This window comes from Passer domesticus, chromosome 8 (assembly GCF_036417665.1).
Source record: "Passer domesticus isolate bPasDom1 chromosome 8, bPasDom1.hap1, whole genome shotgun sequence".
Lineage (NCBI taxonomy): Eukaryota > Metazoa > Chordata > Aves > Passeriformes > Passeridae > Passer > Passer domesticus.
The window spans coordinates 43,019,986-43,038,949 of record NC_087481.1 but is presented as its reverse complement, the minus strand read 5'-3'; the positions used below and the strand labels follow the sequence as shown (position 1 = coordinate 43,038,949).

Below are 18,964 nucleotides of genomic sequence, written 5' to 3'. Positions count from 1 at the left end.
CCTAAGAAAATTCAGAGTTAGAGATACGGAGTGGGAGTCTAATTCTGCTGCTTTTTTACTCTGTTGGGGTACACTTTGCAACTGCAGGTGCTTTGCTCGGACTGGGGTCTGTAATTTGTATTTTGGAGATATTCTTGTGTTCCTTGAGGGGGCCTGTCCAGAGCAAAATGAGCAAAGTGCCTAAATGTTATGTAACTTCAGTTTTACTGAAAGTGTACATTACAGTTACCAGCAGGCATGGTTTAGGTATGTGATTCTGTGTCTTCAGCACAACAGTTAGTAAGCAGTAAGTAGGCAGTATGAATGAAATCTGAAAATGTGGGAAGATTTTACAGCATTAGCACTATTGGAGGCAGGGAAATACTTTTTTTGCCTATGGTCTCTTGGGATTTCTGATGCGGTTATCCAATAACAAACTGTGGTTGCCTTAATTTTTCTCCTGTGGTCTTACTTGTCTGGAAGGATTGTCTAAAGTAATTTTTCTCTGTTTTCATTATTTTGGTTTTGGAGCATGACCCAGCAATTCGCATTTTTGTCTATAGCTTAGTCTTGTTTTAAATATAGAGCAGACATAAGAGTACTCTGAAATCATCAGCCAGTGCTTTAGATGAGAATTTTAATGGTTTGATCATATATTTTGATTTCAAATAGTATGATAATCTTTTACAGAATTGTAAGCTATTGGTTTGAAAATCGGTAGACCCTGTCTTTATTCATGGTCTGTCTTCAAGCCCTTCTCAGTTTTCAAGTTAATGTGTTTCATTCCTGGTTCCCTTTCAGACAGAAGTTACAAAGTAGTCCCAAAGAACTAGAAATTCCTTGTGTGATAGCTGTGGTCTCTTTTGGATCAGGACTGTACTTTCATGTGTACTGTTGTGGTTTAACCCCAGCTAGCAGCCAAGCCCACCTAGCTGCTCACTCACTCCCCCACCTGCAGCATGGAGGAGAGAATCAGAAGCAGAGAAGCTGGAAAACTTGTGGGTTGGGGTAAAAACAGTTTACTGAGGGAAGCAAAGGCTGCACACATAAGCAAAGTAAGGACTGAATTCACTGCATCCCATGGGGGGACAGATGTTCAGTCATGTCCATGACAGCAGGACCCCGTTGCAAGTAGTGGTTACTCTGGATCACGGAATCACAGACTGCACTAGGTTGGAAAAGACCTTTGAGATCATTGAGTCATATGATCTAACGCCTCCTCATTTACTAAACCATGGCACTAAGTGCCACATCCAATCTCTGTTTTAAACACATCCAGGGACAGTGACTCCCACATCTCTCTGGACAGACAATTCCGGTGACCAGTCTCCCTTTCAGTGTAGAATTTTTCCTGATCTCTAGCCTAAACTTCCCCTGGTGCAGCTTAAGACTGTGTCCTCTCATTCTGTCAGCTGCTGCCTGGAGAAAGAAACCAACCCCCACCTGACTACAACCACTTTTTAGGGAGTTGTAGAGAGTGATAAGGTCTCCCTCAAGCCTCCTTTTCTCAAGGCTAAACACCCCCAGCTCCCTCAGGGTTTGTGTTCCCAGCCCCTCTCCAGCCTCATTGCTCTCCTCTGGATGCACTCAAGTGTCTCAATGTCCTTCCCAAACTGAGGGGCCAGAGCTGTACACAGCACTCAATGTGTGGCCTCACCAGTGCCAAGTACAGGGGCAGGATGACCTCCCTGCTCCTGCTGGCCACACTGTTCCTGATACAGGCCAGGATGTCCTTGGCCTCCGGGGCACACTGCTGGCTCGTGTTCACTCGGCTGTCACCAGTATCCGCGGGTCCCTTTCTGCCTGGGCACTGTCCAGCCACTCTGTTCCCAGTCTGTAGTGCTGCAGGGGGTTGTTGTGACAAAATGTCATCACTCTAAATGTCTCCTCCCTTCCTCCTTGTTCCCCCACTTTATGTACTGAGCAGGATGCCATCTGGTCTGGAACAGCCCTTTGGTCAGCTGGGGTCACCTGTCCTGGCTGTGTCTCCCCCCAGCCTCCTCACCAGCGTGGCAGCACGAAAAGGCCTTGGCTCTGTGTGAGCCCTGCTCAGCAATGACAACAACATGTCTGTATTATCAGCCCTGTGTGCAGCACAAATCCAAAACACAGCCCCATACCAGCCACTGTGAAGAAAAATAACTCTACCCCAGCCTAAACCAGCACATATATTTTTGTATCAGTTTATCTTTATTGTAATAGCTAATTTCTGTTTTGTAACTGGATTGTTATGAAGTAAGGAGAACGACCTGCTTGCTGTGAACCAGTGTATCCTAAAAAAATAGAAGATTGCTTGTAGTGTCAGTTGCAGATTTTATTACTTGGTGGTATTTGATGGTATTACAAGTACTTAAGTTGAAAGACAACAGTCACATGAAGCAACTATGTGATGTATATTGCTATGAAGGAGCAATTTTTTTTTATTGCTAGTCCATTATGTAGAGTCAAAAGGGCATACGAAGAGTGTGCTATAGACTGAGTAATCTAGCATACAGCAGCAGAACTGCAGTTCTGACTTTTCTGTAGCCTGGTCAGATTTGCCATTGGTAGCAAAAGTGTTTTACAGGGAATCACTTGCATTGCTGCAAGTTTCAACAAATTACTTTTAAAGATTTTATAAAGCCTGAAACTGTTCGCAGGTGATCATATCTGCACTGCATTTTCTTTTTGTTTTGAAAAAAATCTTTAGGTTCAATGCTGATTAAATTATGATGATGATTAAGTTTGTCATGAAATATGTGTCTGCAAATCAGGTTATCTTGATCTTTTAACTGTTCACACAGCAGCTTCTGACTCAGTTCTTGCAGTGTTTTCCAAATGGGCAACTGCCAAGTGAAGCTTTAACCTAGCTAGTAACCTGTGTGAATTGTTCTGAAACAGTTCTCTCCAATTTCACAGGCATTGCCAAAGAGCTTGAAATTCTCCCGGTGTTTAGGAAACAAATTTCAAAATACATTAAAGCTTTTAAAATAGGGGAAGCATCTGATACATTATCATCAGAATAGTGATGATACTTAATAGGTGTTTCACACAGTTTGTGTCATTTAAATTCAGCTTTCTCTTCATATGAACAGCTTATGCTTGTGCACTCTTACATCAGTTAAATTCAAAAAAGCCAGTTCTTATTCCTGTCATCTCTTCATTGACTTGTTTGTCAAGCTGTCTATTCAGTGACTGGTGACCCAGATTTTGGACCTGCCATGTACATAATTTTACATCTTTCTCAAATGCCAGTCACACGGGTGCTTACTTCCTTGTGGATTTTTTGGGAAAGCCAACACCATAGCCTGTGCTCCAGCTCTCTTTGTGTAATTCAAAAATACAGTCATAGCTTTGCATCAGCATCAGGTAATCACATGAGATTTTATCTTTCTGAAGGGCTTGCTGTGGCTGGTCTTCCTGGCTATTTTCTGGTGATGTTTGGAATGCCCAAACCTAATCCCTGTCACCACAGAGCTTGGTATAACAATAACAGTTCAATTTGAGGCTCAGCTTGATGAAGTATTTTCAACAATGCTTCCCTTCCTCATCTTGTACATGTCTAGTACAGAACTATCTGTACTCCTGAAAAACTGGGTCCTTCCTGTGCAGGAAGGAGTTAATGATCTCTCCTGGAGCCTGGCTGAAGCCCTTCCCGTCCCTCAACCTTTGCCAGTAATAGCAAACTAGTAGGGAACTTAATCACTGACAGAGGTATTAAGAAGGAAGGAAACAGATTTTAGAGTGCATCAGCCTTGATGGAAAGCTGTGGGATTGGACAGAGAAGACCTAAAAGACGCTGGGGATTTTTTTTTTAATATAGCACGAGAAAAGTGTTAAGTTCTAATACTGTGAGTGGGATTTTCACTGTGTCTCAGGGAAAGTAATTTGCTTGCAAAATTGCAGTGAGTGTAACTTGCAATCCTCCCGGGAATCAGAGTAATACAAAATTAATAAAGCATATACTGTCATATGTGTACCTGGGGGATACTTTTGAGACATTTCAGCTTCAAAAGGAAATGTTTAACCTATCGAGTTTTGGGACTTTCACAGTTTGCACACTTCCTTAGGCATAGAGTGGCTTTGAAGGATTTCTACCCCGTTTTGTTCATAGAAGCAATGTTTTCTTACAAGTTTTGTTTTCAGTTAATTTCAATATAAATGTAACATAGCAGATACTGTTTTATACAGTATATTTGTTCTGGTATGTTTCATAAACTTAGGAAGCTGCAAAGAAATGAACAGATTTTCTTAGTTTGTTCATCAAGCAGGTAGAGAACTGGAGTTAGTCAGTTGCATCGACACTCTTAATGGCTTCCTAACTGAGAGAAGCACTGGGTTTCAGTTCAGCTTCTGAATTGAAAACAGACTTTTTTTAGAAGTCATGTTTTACTTTCTTCAGCAGTCCTGGGAGATATGCAAAGAATATACAGCACAGGCTGTTGTTTTACATGAATTAAATACATGATGATTTTTTATGTATGGGCTATGTGAGCTCATAGAGTTAACAAAAATGAATAATATAAAATCATTGTAAAATACATGCTTTGGTTGTGTGTTTGCAGAGGAGTGTGATGCAAGAAAAGATTGTCTGGTTTGATCTGTATTGAATAGAATCATTCTTAATCCAGTTGGTTTTGAAATGTCTTAATTACTGGATATTTTATTTTATCTGAAACTTCTTAAATTTCTGAAATAATGTATTTACATCTGTGTAGTGCTGATATTCAAAGCCTATGGAAATAAGTAACCTACACATTTCTGACATTAAATATTCTGTTCTATTTAGTATGTCCTGGGAACAGACATATGAGATTGTTGAAATGTGAAATTTATTTTCTTCCAAAAAAATTGGTATTTATCTCAAAGATTATGTCTTAAGTGCTCTTGATAAAGTTGACAGATTAGCTAGAGGTTGTAATAGAGGCCTAATTATTTCTTGTACATATGTAATAGAAATCTCATCAAATTTTTTAAAAGAACTTAGAAGCTCACAATTTGGTTTACAGATTAATCCATTGCTCCTAAAATATAACAATTTATGTAACAAACTGTCTCTGGAAATATTAAAGGAAGATAAAAATATTGCTATATAGACTTCACTTTCCTACTTTATATTCTATGAAATAACATAGGTTCCAACTCCATCCACTTGTATCCATTTAGGTATAAGAAACAGATGGCCAAACTTGGCACTTCATTCCGTGGTGATAGCCAGTACCAAAGCGAGCGAAGCTGCCGTTTCCTTTGCCGCCTTTTAATCTACTATTACAACACAAAATTAGGAAAAAAAAGTGGTAGCACAGCACTTGTTTTTCAGTTTCTTACTTCATACATCAGTAAGTCGCACAAAGGCTCAGCAGGAAGAGGCATCTCCTTGGTCAGCAGTGTAAAAACAGGAAGGAGGAAGTCTATTGCAAATCTGGGTGTACTGATTATCAGCGGTGCTTCTCTGCAGAGGATGTCCATTAACAGCCAGCAGCGTGATCCACTGCTTATCCAGCATGAACAATGAGTGCTCTAGTGCTGCTACTACAGACTAAGGACCCTGCTTATAGGAAGTAATGCTAACTAACAAACTGTACTCGGCCCTTTCCTGCTCATAGAAACAGGATACTATTAGTGAGAACAATTGACAGAAATTGCACATCCAGGAAAACCAGGCAAGCAAAGCATAACAGCTGAACTAAGATTAATAAAATCTTTTCTCTGAATAGGCCATAGATGAGTTCTGTGTTGTTCTGGCATGTAATGTGAGCTTTTAAATAGAGTGGTGAGATGTAATTATGAGTAAGAATGGTAGAACTGGAACATAGGTAGCATCTGGCACTGAAAGGCTGCTTAGGTTTTAAGAAATGTGCTTATTACCATAACTGCAATTGAATTACAGGAAACACCTGGACATTATTTTATAAAGCTTTTTAGGGTGTATGCAGCCACCTATATGAAATTAGTCCATGGAAAAATCCCTACAAAGTTTGCAGCTTGTGTAAACAGAAAATATCTTTGTATATTGTAGGACAAAGGAAGTTTCTGCAGTGTTTCCTGTGAAATTGCAGCTCAAATGGAGTGTGTGATACAGTATCATGGTTAGGGATGCCGTGGTTATAGTCACAGTGTGATAGGCCTCTTTTAAGGGCAGAATCTTAATTTGCAATGTCACTGTTCTCTGCTTGCACTGATCCCACTGAACTCATCATGCATATTTTAATTATAAATGTTACTTTGGTTTTGAATTTTATTTAGTATAGCTTGGTGTTGTTTCATTTTGGGATTTTCATTCAATGAAAGGGAAAACAGGGGGAACATCTAGGAGGTTACTTCTTGCAATGTGTGTATGGGAAATAGTTGGGAGCATCTCTAGCATCAGGACAAAATTGGCATTGGTAGCAAGAGACGAATTCTAAAAACGTGATTATCCATAAGCACAGTTTCTTCATTTCAGAGTTGGTATATTTGTGTTTTGTTGAAAGTATTACTTTGAAAAATGGAATAAAAAGTGCATGTTTGAGGGGATGTTTTTTTTTGTGGGGGATTTTTTTTTTTCATTTAATTGATCAAAGTAATTAGTAATTTTTTCCCCCCATGATGCTTAATTTGAAGCTCTACGAATGAATCGTTTTCTCTTGCTTCTGTTGAAGGTCAGAAGTTGCATGGTCAGACTTACATTCCATGTCAAGCTCATGCAGCTGTTGTACAGATAGGTGTAATTCCTGTCATTGTCACAGCATTCGTGGAGCTGTAACTGATAGGCACTTACTGAGTGGTTATCAGTATCCTGAAAAGAATGTGTACATGCAGTTTTTAATTGCTTCATGCGTCTTGTGCAATCAGGAAATGAAAGACTTTGTGGCAATATAGGCAGGGGTGGGGAAACCTACAGTTCATCCTAGAAATGGGACAGAACACGATGGTTTGGGGGAGGTGTGAAAATGGTGAGAGGTGGCAAGCCATTAATAAAGAGTTTCTTTGTCCTGTAAAAAGATTACTGGGTTAGGTTTTTTTCTGACATGTTTTTTTGGGTATTTTAAAATACGTGATCTGTTTTAAAAGTCTCTGCTGCTGCTAGAACCTCTCATAAATGATTACTAGAAGAATTGTTCTCTCAAAGAGTTTACAGTAATGCTCCATAAGCTCAGATTTGTCTTTCCTGAATATAGATTGCAATTAAAAGTTGAATCATTGCCTATTTAAAAGAACACACAAAACAATCCCAAAACCTTTAAGAACTACTATTTAAAAAAAACTCCAATAGGATTTGTTAAATATTACTTTTTTCTTTATTTAATAGACTGTTCTAGTAATGATTTTTAAGTGAGAGTTATCACCAACCAGGAATTCATGTTATCTTCTGAATTACTATTTTTAATGAAAGTATTGAGATTTTATTTTTAATAAAATAAACTGTTCAAGTTAATTATTTTTTTTGCCTGAAGCCTGAGTTCCTGAGCAGTTTTCCCCTTTCAAAAGTTACAGCTATTGCTATAGATATGAGACAAAATTACTTTAGTTGCAATTCTGATTATTCTTGAAATCTATTTTTCTATGCTAAAACAAGAAGGCTACAGTAGAAGTTGTACTTAGGTCTGGTTATTGTAATTTTCTGGTCTAGAGGCCATAGATGTGGAGCTAGACTGGAGATGAAGAGGGGAAAGAAAATTTGGCGTATTTGCTGAACTTTCCAAAAGTTATTTTGGGCTCCTCTCCTTATAGTTCATAGTCTATATGCACATCCATTGCCTGCCCTTCCAGCAGTCCAGCCAATGTATTAAATTAATTTTCTTGGACTTATATGATTTTTATTTTTTCCTTCTAACTTTTTATTTTCCTCCTCCTTGGTGAAATTCTCATCCTCTTTTACTCCCACCTACTCTCAGGCATTTAAGGACATATATCCTGATTGCATGCACAGAAATATTTGTGTGAAATTATAGCAGAAATATATTTTTGAAGTGAGCCTGTAACCGTTTGTGAAGACATTTAAGATGCTCACATAGAGTGATAATGTATAGAGTTGTCATTATGGAATAAATGGATGATTTCAGGATAATTTATTTTGAAAATTAATTTTTTTTGAAGGGTTGTGTGGAATTCTTGGCATGTTAAGTTTTAGTTCTCTGGAGATTTTTTGATTACTTAACCGTTGGTATTTTTGTGCATAGGATGGTGCCCTCTGCTGCTTCTGTATATTTTTGCATGTAAACACAAAAAGTCGTCAATAAGACCTATTAAATACACATTTTTCATATTGTGTTTCAGTTTTGAAAGTAAAAGTTTTAGGGAAATTTTTCACAGTATAAAGTAAACTTATTTTGTTGTTTTCAATTGGAGAATGGTTGCATATCTGCAAATCTTCCTTCATCATTTCTTGAGACCCGAATTCAAATCTGTTTATGCTTGTCATTCTCCCTTCAGCCTACGTGGTGAGAAAGATCAAGGTAAAAATATCCCCATTGCAATAAAATGTATCCAGTGAACTCAGACACTTTCCTCCTTTAGGTCACTCTCGGACTCCTCCTAGTTTATTTTTTTGCCTTTTTCAAGCACTTTGTACACTATCTTCTTTTTACCTAGACTGGCATTAATATGACTCATCCAATTGTTGGAATGAGTCAAAAAACAAAAGTCTCTGTTTATAGACAAGTTCTGGGAATATAGATAGATATCTGCTACACATTACCAAGAAAGTTGCTCAGCTCTGCTTCTGCCCTTCATGGGTTCCCTCCTTGCCGTGTCCGTTAGGAGAGAAATCAGTACCTGATTGCTGTACTGGTGGCTAAGTAGCCACTCAAGTGAAAGCTTTCTCATTCCAGATTGAAAATTGATAACGTTGTGTTGGTTTGGGGTTTTTGGATACCAAAAACAAATATAAAGTTCTGTCTCCAACATTAGTGATTTCCTCCTTTTTTAAAATCCAGTCTGAAGACTCATACCAAGAAAAAAACTTTCCTGTCAAAGTTTCGTGGTATGAATCAACCACTAGTAGTCTATAGTTGTGCAGATCAGAGGTTGAAAGCAGTTTTAATAAAAACTGGTAACGTCTTTCAGTTTGACACAGTTCACATTTGTGCTGTATTTCAGACCATCAGCATCCACTTCAGGGGCCCATAAAGCTGAAGAGGATCCTTGGGACTCTTCATTCAGAGGTGTAGAAATGCAAACAAAAACTGAAAGAACTGTGTATTACATACATAAAAATTCCTTTGGTATCCTAGGCACATTTGCCCCTTTTTATGACACTTCCTGCTGCTGCATGTGAGGCAGTTTACAGCGAGAGAGAGATTTTGAGGGTATTTGTCATCTCCTGAGGAAATGGAGCTGGAAGGGTTACTCCTTCCTCACTTGCTTTCCAATGGAGCTCTGTGTGTGTTGGAAATTCAGTTACTTTTGTCTTGTAATGTTAAAGAATTGTCTCTAAGATGCTTTTAGGATTTCATGTCTCTCCGAGATACTGCAGTATTGGTGATTTGTCTGCCTGATAATTTAGCTCTCAAAAGTGGAGAATTGTTATCAGCATCTTTTGCAGTGTCTGTTGAAATGTACGCTTTAAGATAATTATTAAGAGGTAGCAATTAATTTATTTACATAGCTGTAGGTAGTCTTTGAAATAAGTGTATGTATGGAAAATGAGCTTCAGCATCAGAAGTAAACTATGATGTGTGATGTTCCCTAACAGGTAAATCAGGTGTGTATTGTCTCAGTTGTGTTTGCAGATTTGAGAAAAAGCCTAATTTCTATCCATGGCCAAAGATGGCCTGGCTCTCCAGTGTGCACTTACATTTTCAAAAAGGGTGGTGTTTTAAGCCAGACATTGTTCTGAAGCCCCTGGAACTGCATGTGTGAAATGTCCTCAGAGGACAGTGTCCTAAGGGAGTCAATGAACCTGTTTATTCATCTTCTTCTCACCTAGATGAGAAAGTTGGGGTATGAAGTGTGAATTTTTTTAAAAGACACTGATGATTTATTTCTATAATGGCAAGCAGTTCTGTCTCAGGGGTTTTTTCACTCATGTGCTGACGAGCGTTGATTTGTTGTTCCCACAAGATGGAGCTGTTTACATACATAATTAACATGGAATTTATACACTAGTGCATTTTAGGAGGTCTGTCAAAATACTGGTTTAAATCACAGGTCACGATTTTATTAGTATCCTTACAGAAAAGGGTGCAATGTACAAGACAAAACAGTAACTGCTATTTTAAGATGGTAGGGTAATCTTGTGATTAAGGTATTGGGAGCTACACAGCATTGCTTTCTTCCCCCTTATTTTGAACATTTCTTCTGTGTATTATTTTCAATTAAATATTGTGATAAAACCCATAACATTAAAAACCAGTACTTTATTATAATTAAATTTAAGCATAAGCAGCCTTAATATTGAGGAAAACATAATCAATACATATTTTTATAACAGTGGAAACTGTATTGCCTATACTACATTGTATGTACTTCCAGAACTTCTGACTTCTGTGTTTTCTGGAATTGTTGATACCATTTTAAAGAGAAATCTTCTGATTGCAAAGGATTTCCTTCTGTCAGTATTGTAAGAATATGTCTGAAAGTCTTGGGACACATATGAAATGGATAAAAAGTTATCAAGGCAGCAATTGGATACTCCCAAATCATTAGGCAATAACTAAGTCCAAAACCACAGTGCGTTGCTACCATCAAAGAAAGTTTGGTGGTACAAACTCAAGTACGGTGTTCCTCTTGTGCCATCTTTTTGTAGTCTCATTCTCATTTTAGTTATATTTTCTTTTCTGAGTTTTACTGTTGTTTTCGTTTATGCTTACATGACACAATTTACAGTTTGGGCACATGGTGATAGATGGAAGATAGAAGAAGATAGGTAGATAGATAGATGGATGTCCCCTGTCTTTGTGATAATGATGCTCCTTTCTCATTTCTCTTTGAGAACACTGGAGGGAGACCTAAATTTGGAGGTTTCTTTTACCTTTAAAAGGCTAAACAAGCAGTAATAAATTGAACTTTTTCTGTGAAGGTGTTTTTTTTTTTTTTTTTTTTTTTTTTTAGTTTTGCTGTTTTTCTTTAGGATACTGTGCAGTATAGGTAGTGAGTCCAACCCAGTTTGAGGAGGCTCATGCTTGCCATATCTGTGAAGGCACTTTGATGCATCTGGTCCTCCTAATCTTTTTTTCTTCTCCAAGAACTCTGAAGACAGTTGGATTCCCCTCTGTGTCCACCCCGTAGCTTCCAGCATCTCTGATCCTTTTCTTAATGGAGGAGCACTCACATAGCTGTAATGTTTATTTTGGAATGCTACCACATCAGTCACTGAACCTTTTCCTTTCCCCATTTCTGTACAGGTGACAGTACTATCTGTGCCTGTCCCTGTGTATTCTCATGCAGAACATCAGGCTGCCTAATGAGGCCTCACTCAGTGCCCACTGTGTCCTGCACCTTTCTTTCCTCCTGGGCCAGGATGCTGCTTCTCCCAGCCTGCCCTGAACCAGGGCAGCCTGCCCAGAACCCCGGGTTCTGGATTCTGCATGTGGGTATTTCCCCTGGTGATGCAGGTCACTTAGGGCCATCCACCCCAGCCTCTTAAAGCTCAGTCATCCTGGGCAGCCTGGAGGGAGCCTCAGGAGGAGACACTTATGGGCACACATTTGCTCCTTCCAGCTGTCATTTCAAACTGTGGTGGGAGAAACAGTGAGGGGTAAACTTTATGGGTGAGCAATCTTATTTTTCCTCTCATGCACTTTGGAGGAAAGAACCTGCTTTCAGTACCATAGCCTTATTTTCCTATCATAAGCAAAAGGGGGTATTCTTGGAAAATTTTATTCAATAGATTTTTCCCCTGAAAAAGTATCTGTAACAAGCAGAATATAAGGAGTTGACTTTCTTCCTGCAACATGTAGGACAGCATATTGCCTTTCTTCTGTCACTTAAGTTCAGTTGCTTCTCTGAATATATTGTACAAGGTCAAAAGGAACTCCAAAAGTATAAAGAATCATATTACAAGAGTAATATGACAAGAGTCAAAAAAAAGACAAGAGTCTTTTCAATCTCTTCTGCATCCTTATCTTCATTGAAAGGTCGTGTTCCTGTCAGACACTCAGCTATAGGTTTGTTGTGCTGATGATGAGCTCAGATCTCAGCAAAGTCCAGACATCTGGGTAGAAAAGAGAATCTTGAAGAATATGGAAAACCACTCTTCTCCAAGAAGGTTAGGAGGGAAGTAGTTTCTTACTACTTAAGGGTTTTAGAGGCTTTGACTCGTGGTTACCTGGGTCTTAAACTTAAAACTGTGCTTCTGCAGCTAACACTGAAACATTTGGAATTTCAGCCTTTTCTTTTCCTCATGTTAATATTTTTAATTTTTTTTTCTTAATCAATTTCTCCTTGTAGATATCTTGAGAAAACTTAATAAATGTTAAAGGAAATTAGAGGCTAAAAAAGCAATTGAAAGATTTTTTTTTTAACACTTGGAGTTTGCAGTACAGGTGTGTTTCTATATGTATGACTAGATCATCCTCATATTGCTGCTCTCATTCTATGTGAGAAGCTACTTCAAAACTACCAGTCTTTTCTGTTGTTGCTGTATCAAATTATTAATCAGTTTTTGGAACTGTCTGTACCTTGCCTTTGTTGGGAGACTCCATACCTTTGATTTTGGTACAGTTCTATGTAAAACCTCTTCTCTTGCTTACTCTGCCAAAGTCTAAAGCTTTAAATTGCCCTCTGCCTCCTTTGCTCTCTCTCATGCTCAAGCATTTTTCCATGCAGATTTCTGTTTCTGATGCTGCAGTAATTTCTCCCAAGTCATGTTTCCTGCTGGAGTTTTCTAAGTGAACTATTGAGAATTAGTAAAGTAATCCAGAAGACCTGATTCTAGCCCTTCCTGACAGGTGCTGTGGAGGGGGCAGCCTTAGGTGTGTGCATGTCATGGTTTTGCCTTGGGAGCTGGTGGGCACGGGCGGGCAGGGACGGAGCCTTGGGGGTTCCTTTGCCAGGGTCCGGTCATTCCGGCTGGAGGCATCCGAGCCTGGTTTACTTGGATAACTCTGCTGTTAGGAATACCAGGAAAGCAAATTTGTATGTTTGCACTTCTTTATATTTAGCAAAGAGTGGAATTTGATGGAAAAGTGATCCATGCTATTTGAGATGGTTGGAGAAACTGATTCTTTTGTACCCATATTTGAGCATTAGGGCATAAATAACAGACCAGTGAGGCTCAGGTCAACCATGATGTAACTGGTTAAGCACCTGGATTAATGCCATAAGGGCTGGGTTTTGCGCCATCAGTTCTCAGTTTTGTGCCATCTTCTCTTTAATACTGATTTTGATGGAGTGGATCCACCAAAGGATGCCACTAACATCAAGTTTGTTTGCTTTTATTTTCTTGTTAAGAGAGATAGGTTTCAATAAAGATGGTTGCATACATGCTATTTTCATCTGGGGATAAAAGTAAACTTTTTTTTTCTTATTTGTATTTAATAGGTCTGTATATGATGACCAACCAAATGCACATCAGAAGTTTATGGAAAAACTTGATGCCTGCATACGTAACCATGACAGGGAGATAGAAAAGATGTGCAATTTTCACCATCAGGGCTTTGTGGATGCTATTACAGAACTTCTTAAAGTTAGGGCTGATGCAGAAAAACTGAAGGTAAGGAACAAGTTTTTCAGAGTTTCATATATCACTGTCTTTGAATCTAAAAGAAATAACTGGACTCTTCTACTGAATATTAATTTAGTGTTTATCACATGCACTCTGATGTTTGCAGCAATTTTTTACAAGTGAATTGAACAGGATTTGTGATTAGAGCCATGTTGCTTGATACAGTAATTTATATTTACAAAGTTGAATATTTTATTAGATCTCATTTTGATTTTTTTTAATGTGTGTTTTCAGAAAATGCTACCAAATTATTTTGCCTTTTTTTAAAGGCTTTCTCAGAAGGTGAGGGACAGCAAATACTAAACACAATATTTCTTAAATAGGTCTTTTCCTAGTCATGTTTTTATATGTAAGACCTTAGAAGAATTGAAAGTCCTTATTAGAAAACTAAAAATACCACAATTATGTGTGGAAAAAACCCCTGTTATTTACATTGTAATGAGCAGGAGAGTAGTTAATGTTAGCAGTTTTCATGAGATATGAGAACCAAGATTTCCTCACAGGTCAGAATGCAGAATAGTGAATTATGAGATCCGTCCCTTTTAGCTCTCCTTACACTTTTGAGAGCAAAATATGCACACCAGACAGAATGAGCATAGTTCATCAGAGGTTATGATTAGAAGACCATTATATAAAGGATATTCAGATAACAAGAGACCAAATACAGCATCAATGAGGTCATTGAGCATCTTTGTTCAGAAATTAATGAGATTTTTAATAAACTAGAATGTGCTTCCTTATTATGATGACCTAATGAGTCACTTACTATGTGGGAAAATCTGAGGTTGAGCTTTGCCTGCACCTGCAGCATTAAAATGTTGCTGTGGTTTGGAGATTTCCACGTTTGATGTTAATCAGCCACCCAGTGTTTGCATTCAGCAAAGTATGAATGTTTAATTACCATAAAATGCAATCACCATTTCTTACAGACAATGAATGGCCCATAGAGCTCATTGAGGTTATCAAAAAGGGACCAGTGGTCAATTGGGTCAATGATTTGAATTGTTTGACAGACCTACAGAAACAAGGAAAGTTCAAAAATCCCAAGTAAATTTGAGAAGTTTGCCACAGAATCTGTTAGAAAGAACTGTCATAAGTAATTGAATTTAACAAAAGCCCTTTGCGATCAAAAGTTCAAGTTCAAGCTGTAGAGTTAATTTGAATTTGCATTTCTTTGTTCTAAGTTTCTCAGGAAGCATGATCTGATTACAAGGGTGAGCAGTCACATCAGGGCAATATATGCATATTTGTCTAACAAAGGTGAAATTATTTTTAAGGTCCAAGTTACTGATACCAACCGAAGGCTTCAGGATGCTGGGAAAGAGGTGAGAAAATGATGCTTCCTATATGAACATTACAAATATTTGTATCAAAATAAATTTATTTGCATAATTTAAGTGTGGTTTTCTTTCCTTTTTTTTAAAAAAACCCTTTAAGGTGATAGCCCAAACAGAGGAAATCATCCGATGTAGAGTTCAACAGCGGAATATTACAACAGTTGTGGAAAAACTACAGTTGTGTCTTCCAGGTGAGTGACCTACAGTGAAATGTGATGGCAAATTAAATAAAGTAAGTCACAATAGCCAAAAGGAAGAGTCTTCTATTTTTTCCAAGTTCTGGTCCTGTAATGTACAGTTTAATGAAAAAATTAACAGGTTTTTAAAAGATGTCAGCATGAAGGTTCCATGTCTTTTGCAATATTTGACACAGAGCAATTGCGACAATGTCAGAAGACAATGAGACATTTAAATGGTGCAAACCATGTAGCCATGTACAGCTTTGAATGAACTAATATTTTTAATGTGGTAAACAATTAATTTGTTGCTTGAGAGGGTGGGTTTTAGTGTTTGAATACTGGGGAAAATACTAATGATGCTCTTTCAACATTGTATTTTTAGCTCTGTGTCACTACAGGTGTTTTGAAATAAACAAAAGGGCTCTAAATGTTGTTTCAGGAAGGTAATATTGTAGGATTGCTCCATAAGGGTTTTATCCTGTTTGTCATATTGGTGTAAAGCAGATTTGAGAATTTTTCTTTGTGCAGTCTTCTTGTTGACATGTTCTGAGTACAGTAGGTGGTACTGTTGCCTTTTTATGGAGATGGGCCATGGACTGGTAATGCAGATCAGGTTGTGGCATGTAGTAAGTGAATGAATATGCTTGGTATGTATAGTGTTGACTGTTTTGTTAATCTTAATTCTTTTTCATTTAAAAGCTGTTAAGAGTTCAGTTATTGTTTTCTCTTTTAGCTGCATTCTAGAATATTTTTTGCTAGGTTTATCACATTTATGCTACAGTAGGATTTAAATAAGGTAAATATAGCACATCCTTTTCTATTTCTAATTTTGTCCTTTACAGTACATATTTTCCTCTTTTATTAACTAATGCCACAATAAAACTCACAAGTTTATCTGCTTGCTTTTATGCAGTGCTGGAAATGTACAGCAAACTGAAAGAACAGATGAGTGTAAAAAGGTGAGTAAACTTATTTCTATGAGAAAAAAATGTAATATTTGTAAGTACATCGACCAAATAGCAAACAGTTATGCAGACAAGTAAGTGTTCTGAGTCTGTAGCTTGTATATGTTAGTCTTTGTTTCCTAACACTTGTTTGTACTTTAAGAATATTTGAAAATGTTGTATTAAAGAACTTCTAGGACCTTAGCGATTGCCATGAGACATAATGCTTACTTAAATGAGTATGACATGTAGTGAAATTATGATTATAAAATATGAAATAAAGTTTACTGGTTTTTATTACTTAAAACAGTTTAAGAAGTAAGAAAAATAAGACCCTTAGGGACTGAACGTCTTTTAGAATACATTAGTATCTGATATATAATTATATATTTAGATTAAATGTATAATATCAGAAGAAGAGACATTTTACTCCTTATACCTTTCTTTAGACCTATCTGGTTTCTCTATGCTTTTTGTGTAAATGGGACTATGGGAATGAAATGAAGATAATGTGTTTGGGGTTTTTCCCTCTTTGACAAATTGACTTGTTAAAAGAATTAAAACTATAATTAAAAATTAATTTCTAGGATAATAGTTTATAACTGGTGCATGATCAGCTGTTCCTTCCTATTGTGCCCCCACTTTTCATTTTCTCAGGGAGCTACTCACTGCTGCTGTAGTCCCAGGATCCCCAGTTCTCCCTCCCTTCATGGCAGCTTGGCTGCCCCTGCCCCCTGCTTTAGCCACATCCTGTCCCACTGGGGCTGCTGCCTGCACCTCACACACCACCCCAGCAATACCAGTGCTGCTGTTTTGTTCTTCATGATTTCCATAACATCACTGCCACCGTGATCCCTGCCTGCTTTTCACAGTGCCTCAGTCACGCCAATGCTGTGACTGCCCTTTCTGGGCTCCTGGTTGGTGGCGGTGCCTCTTTGTGCACTTGGCACCACTGCAGGGAGCTCCTGCTGACAAGTCTGTCTGGACAGGACTGTTTCCATTTGGAACTAGCTGTGCACAGTCAGTTGTCTGCAGGGCTGCTATGTAATACAGATTTACTTTTGGACTGTTTGTCTGGATTTTGGTTTCTGAGTAGCCAACACCTCCATACTGTTGGACATCTGAAAACCCTCAACAGCAGTCACAGTGTGAGCAATCAGCTCTGAAGCCTGCGTGTAGACATGTCCAAAATTCTTCAGATTAACTGTGTACATCAGATCTGCAATCAGGACATTGCAGCAGATCTGATACATCTTTGACAGTGATATATGTGTTATATGATACCTATGCATGTTTGCTCTCCAGGAGGTCTTCTGCAGAAATACAAAAGGTTTAAGAATGACCTTACAGCTATGGCACTATGGTGTCTCTTATTACAATTAAAACTTGCTGTATGTGAACCATCTATATGTGGTAGATCTCATCAGCTTGACTGCTATACAGTGTTACCTCTGAACAGGACACTGCTTCAGCATGTGCTTAGAGTAGCTGGCACATAGTAGTAGTAGCAGCATGTTGTTGCAGCTGCTTGGAGCAGCTCTGCAGAAGGATGTAAACAGTCCCTTTGCTACTCCAGAGTAGTCAGAGACTAGACTGAAGAGTGTGCTGTCTGAATCACACCACTTCCCTCTGCAAGGTCTGTTGTGGACAATGCTACATTAGTGTCCTGAAAATACTGAAAACACTGGGTTCAGTGACTGCCCTACCCTTGCTCCATCAGGCCAGGCAAGCATCATCCTGGTTTTAGAATTGCAGGGAAAGTTGTAGTTCCTAATGTCATCATGTAAAGATCATTTAGGTGAGATAAAATTGTTGATGGTTTTTAGCATTTTGACTCTGTGTTTGCTAGTGCTTTTAGTAGAGTCCACGGATGGTTGATGTGCTTTCCGAGAAGCCATCCGCACTCTTCAAGTCTTAAAGACTTCTATCTGATAATTTTCCTGTGGAAGTTGTTGCCAGACAGGAAGCCTTAAAAGTCAAAGGACTCCTGAATTGAGGGGTTTGGACATGTTATTGTCATACCATAAAGAGATCTAAAGGAGAGGGGAGATGCCATAGCTTTGATGTACCATGCCTTGAAATCACATGGAGTGCAGAAGGCTTAGACTGTGCTGCAGGCTACTGCTGCAGCTCGGATAACTCTTTCATTAGCTATGCTACAGTTACTATTTTGCTTGTGACTTTCCAATTCCCTATAATACAGCCTACAGGTGGCTATTCCTTGGATCTTGAGGTAATTCAACTGGTAATTTCCTTGTGGCTCAGCAGAGTGCATGTATTCTGGCTTTTATCACTACTAAAAGATTGAGCAACCGCAAGGACATCATCGTGTCAGTGCAAAGACCTGACAGCTGATGTGTGCACATAAAAGGGATTTCAAAATTGATCTTCTTAAGTTTTGCTGTGAAGCTTTTTCGTGGAAGAGTCAGAATAGCAGTCACAATCTGAGACATAACAAAGCTATGAGGACTGTTTATTTTAGGCAAAGATAATTTCTCATAAACCTTCATTGAGATTTGTTAATGCAGCAAAGCTTTCACTGCTGGTTTTTTTAGAAAGAGATATCTTGACTTTCTCTGCTTGTGGCCTTTTAGAATATATTTTCATTATTCCATTGTCTTACAGTCTTGCACCATGAATAAAACTCTCAATTCTAATGTTTAAAGGAAGGGAAAACAAAAGTATGGATATTATATATGTTTGTGGGATAGTTGTTACAGGAAAAAGATCGGAATTTCATTTCCTTTTTCCGTGGCAGACATCTTTTAAGATAATGCAAGATTTTGGATCTGGAATGCATACTGGTTTGTGCAGGTGAATGAATGTTTACAGAGAAGTCCAAAAAACCATCTATTGATAGCAACTTTTGGTCCTTTACCAGCATGGGTAACGTTTGAA

General features: G+C 38.2%; 1 protein-coding gene across 8 annotated transcripts in view; it reads left to right on the top strand.

The window, feature by feature from the left end:
- Positions 1-18,964, top strand: part of EXOC6 (exocyst complex component 6) — an 87,218-nt gene that overhangs the window by 7,019 nt on the left and 61,235 nt on the right. For all 8 annotated transcript variants that reach the window (XM_064430888.1, XM_064430887.1, XM_064430886.1 and 5 more), the window contains exons 2-5: positions 13,423-13,594; positions 14,884-14,931; positions 15,044-15,134; positions 16,036-16,081. In XM_064430888.1, the coding sequence (XP_064286958.1) occupies positions 13,423-13,594; positions 14,884-14,931; positions 15,044-15,134; positions 16,036-16,081 (357 nt within the window). The remainder of the gene's footprint in view (positions 1-13,422; positions 13,595-14,883; positions 14,932-15,043; positions 15,135-16,035; positions 16,082-18,964) is intronic.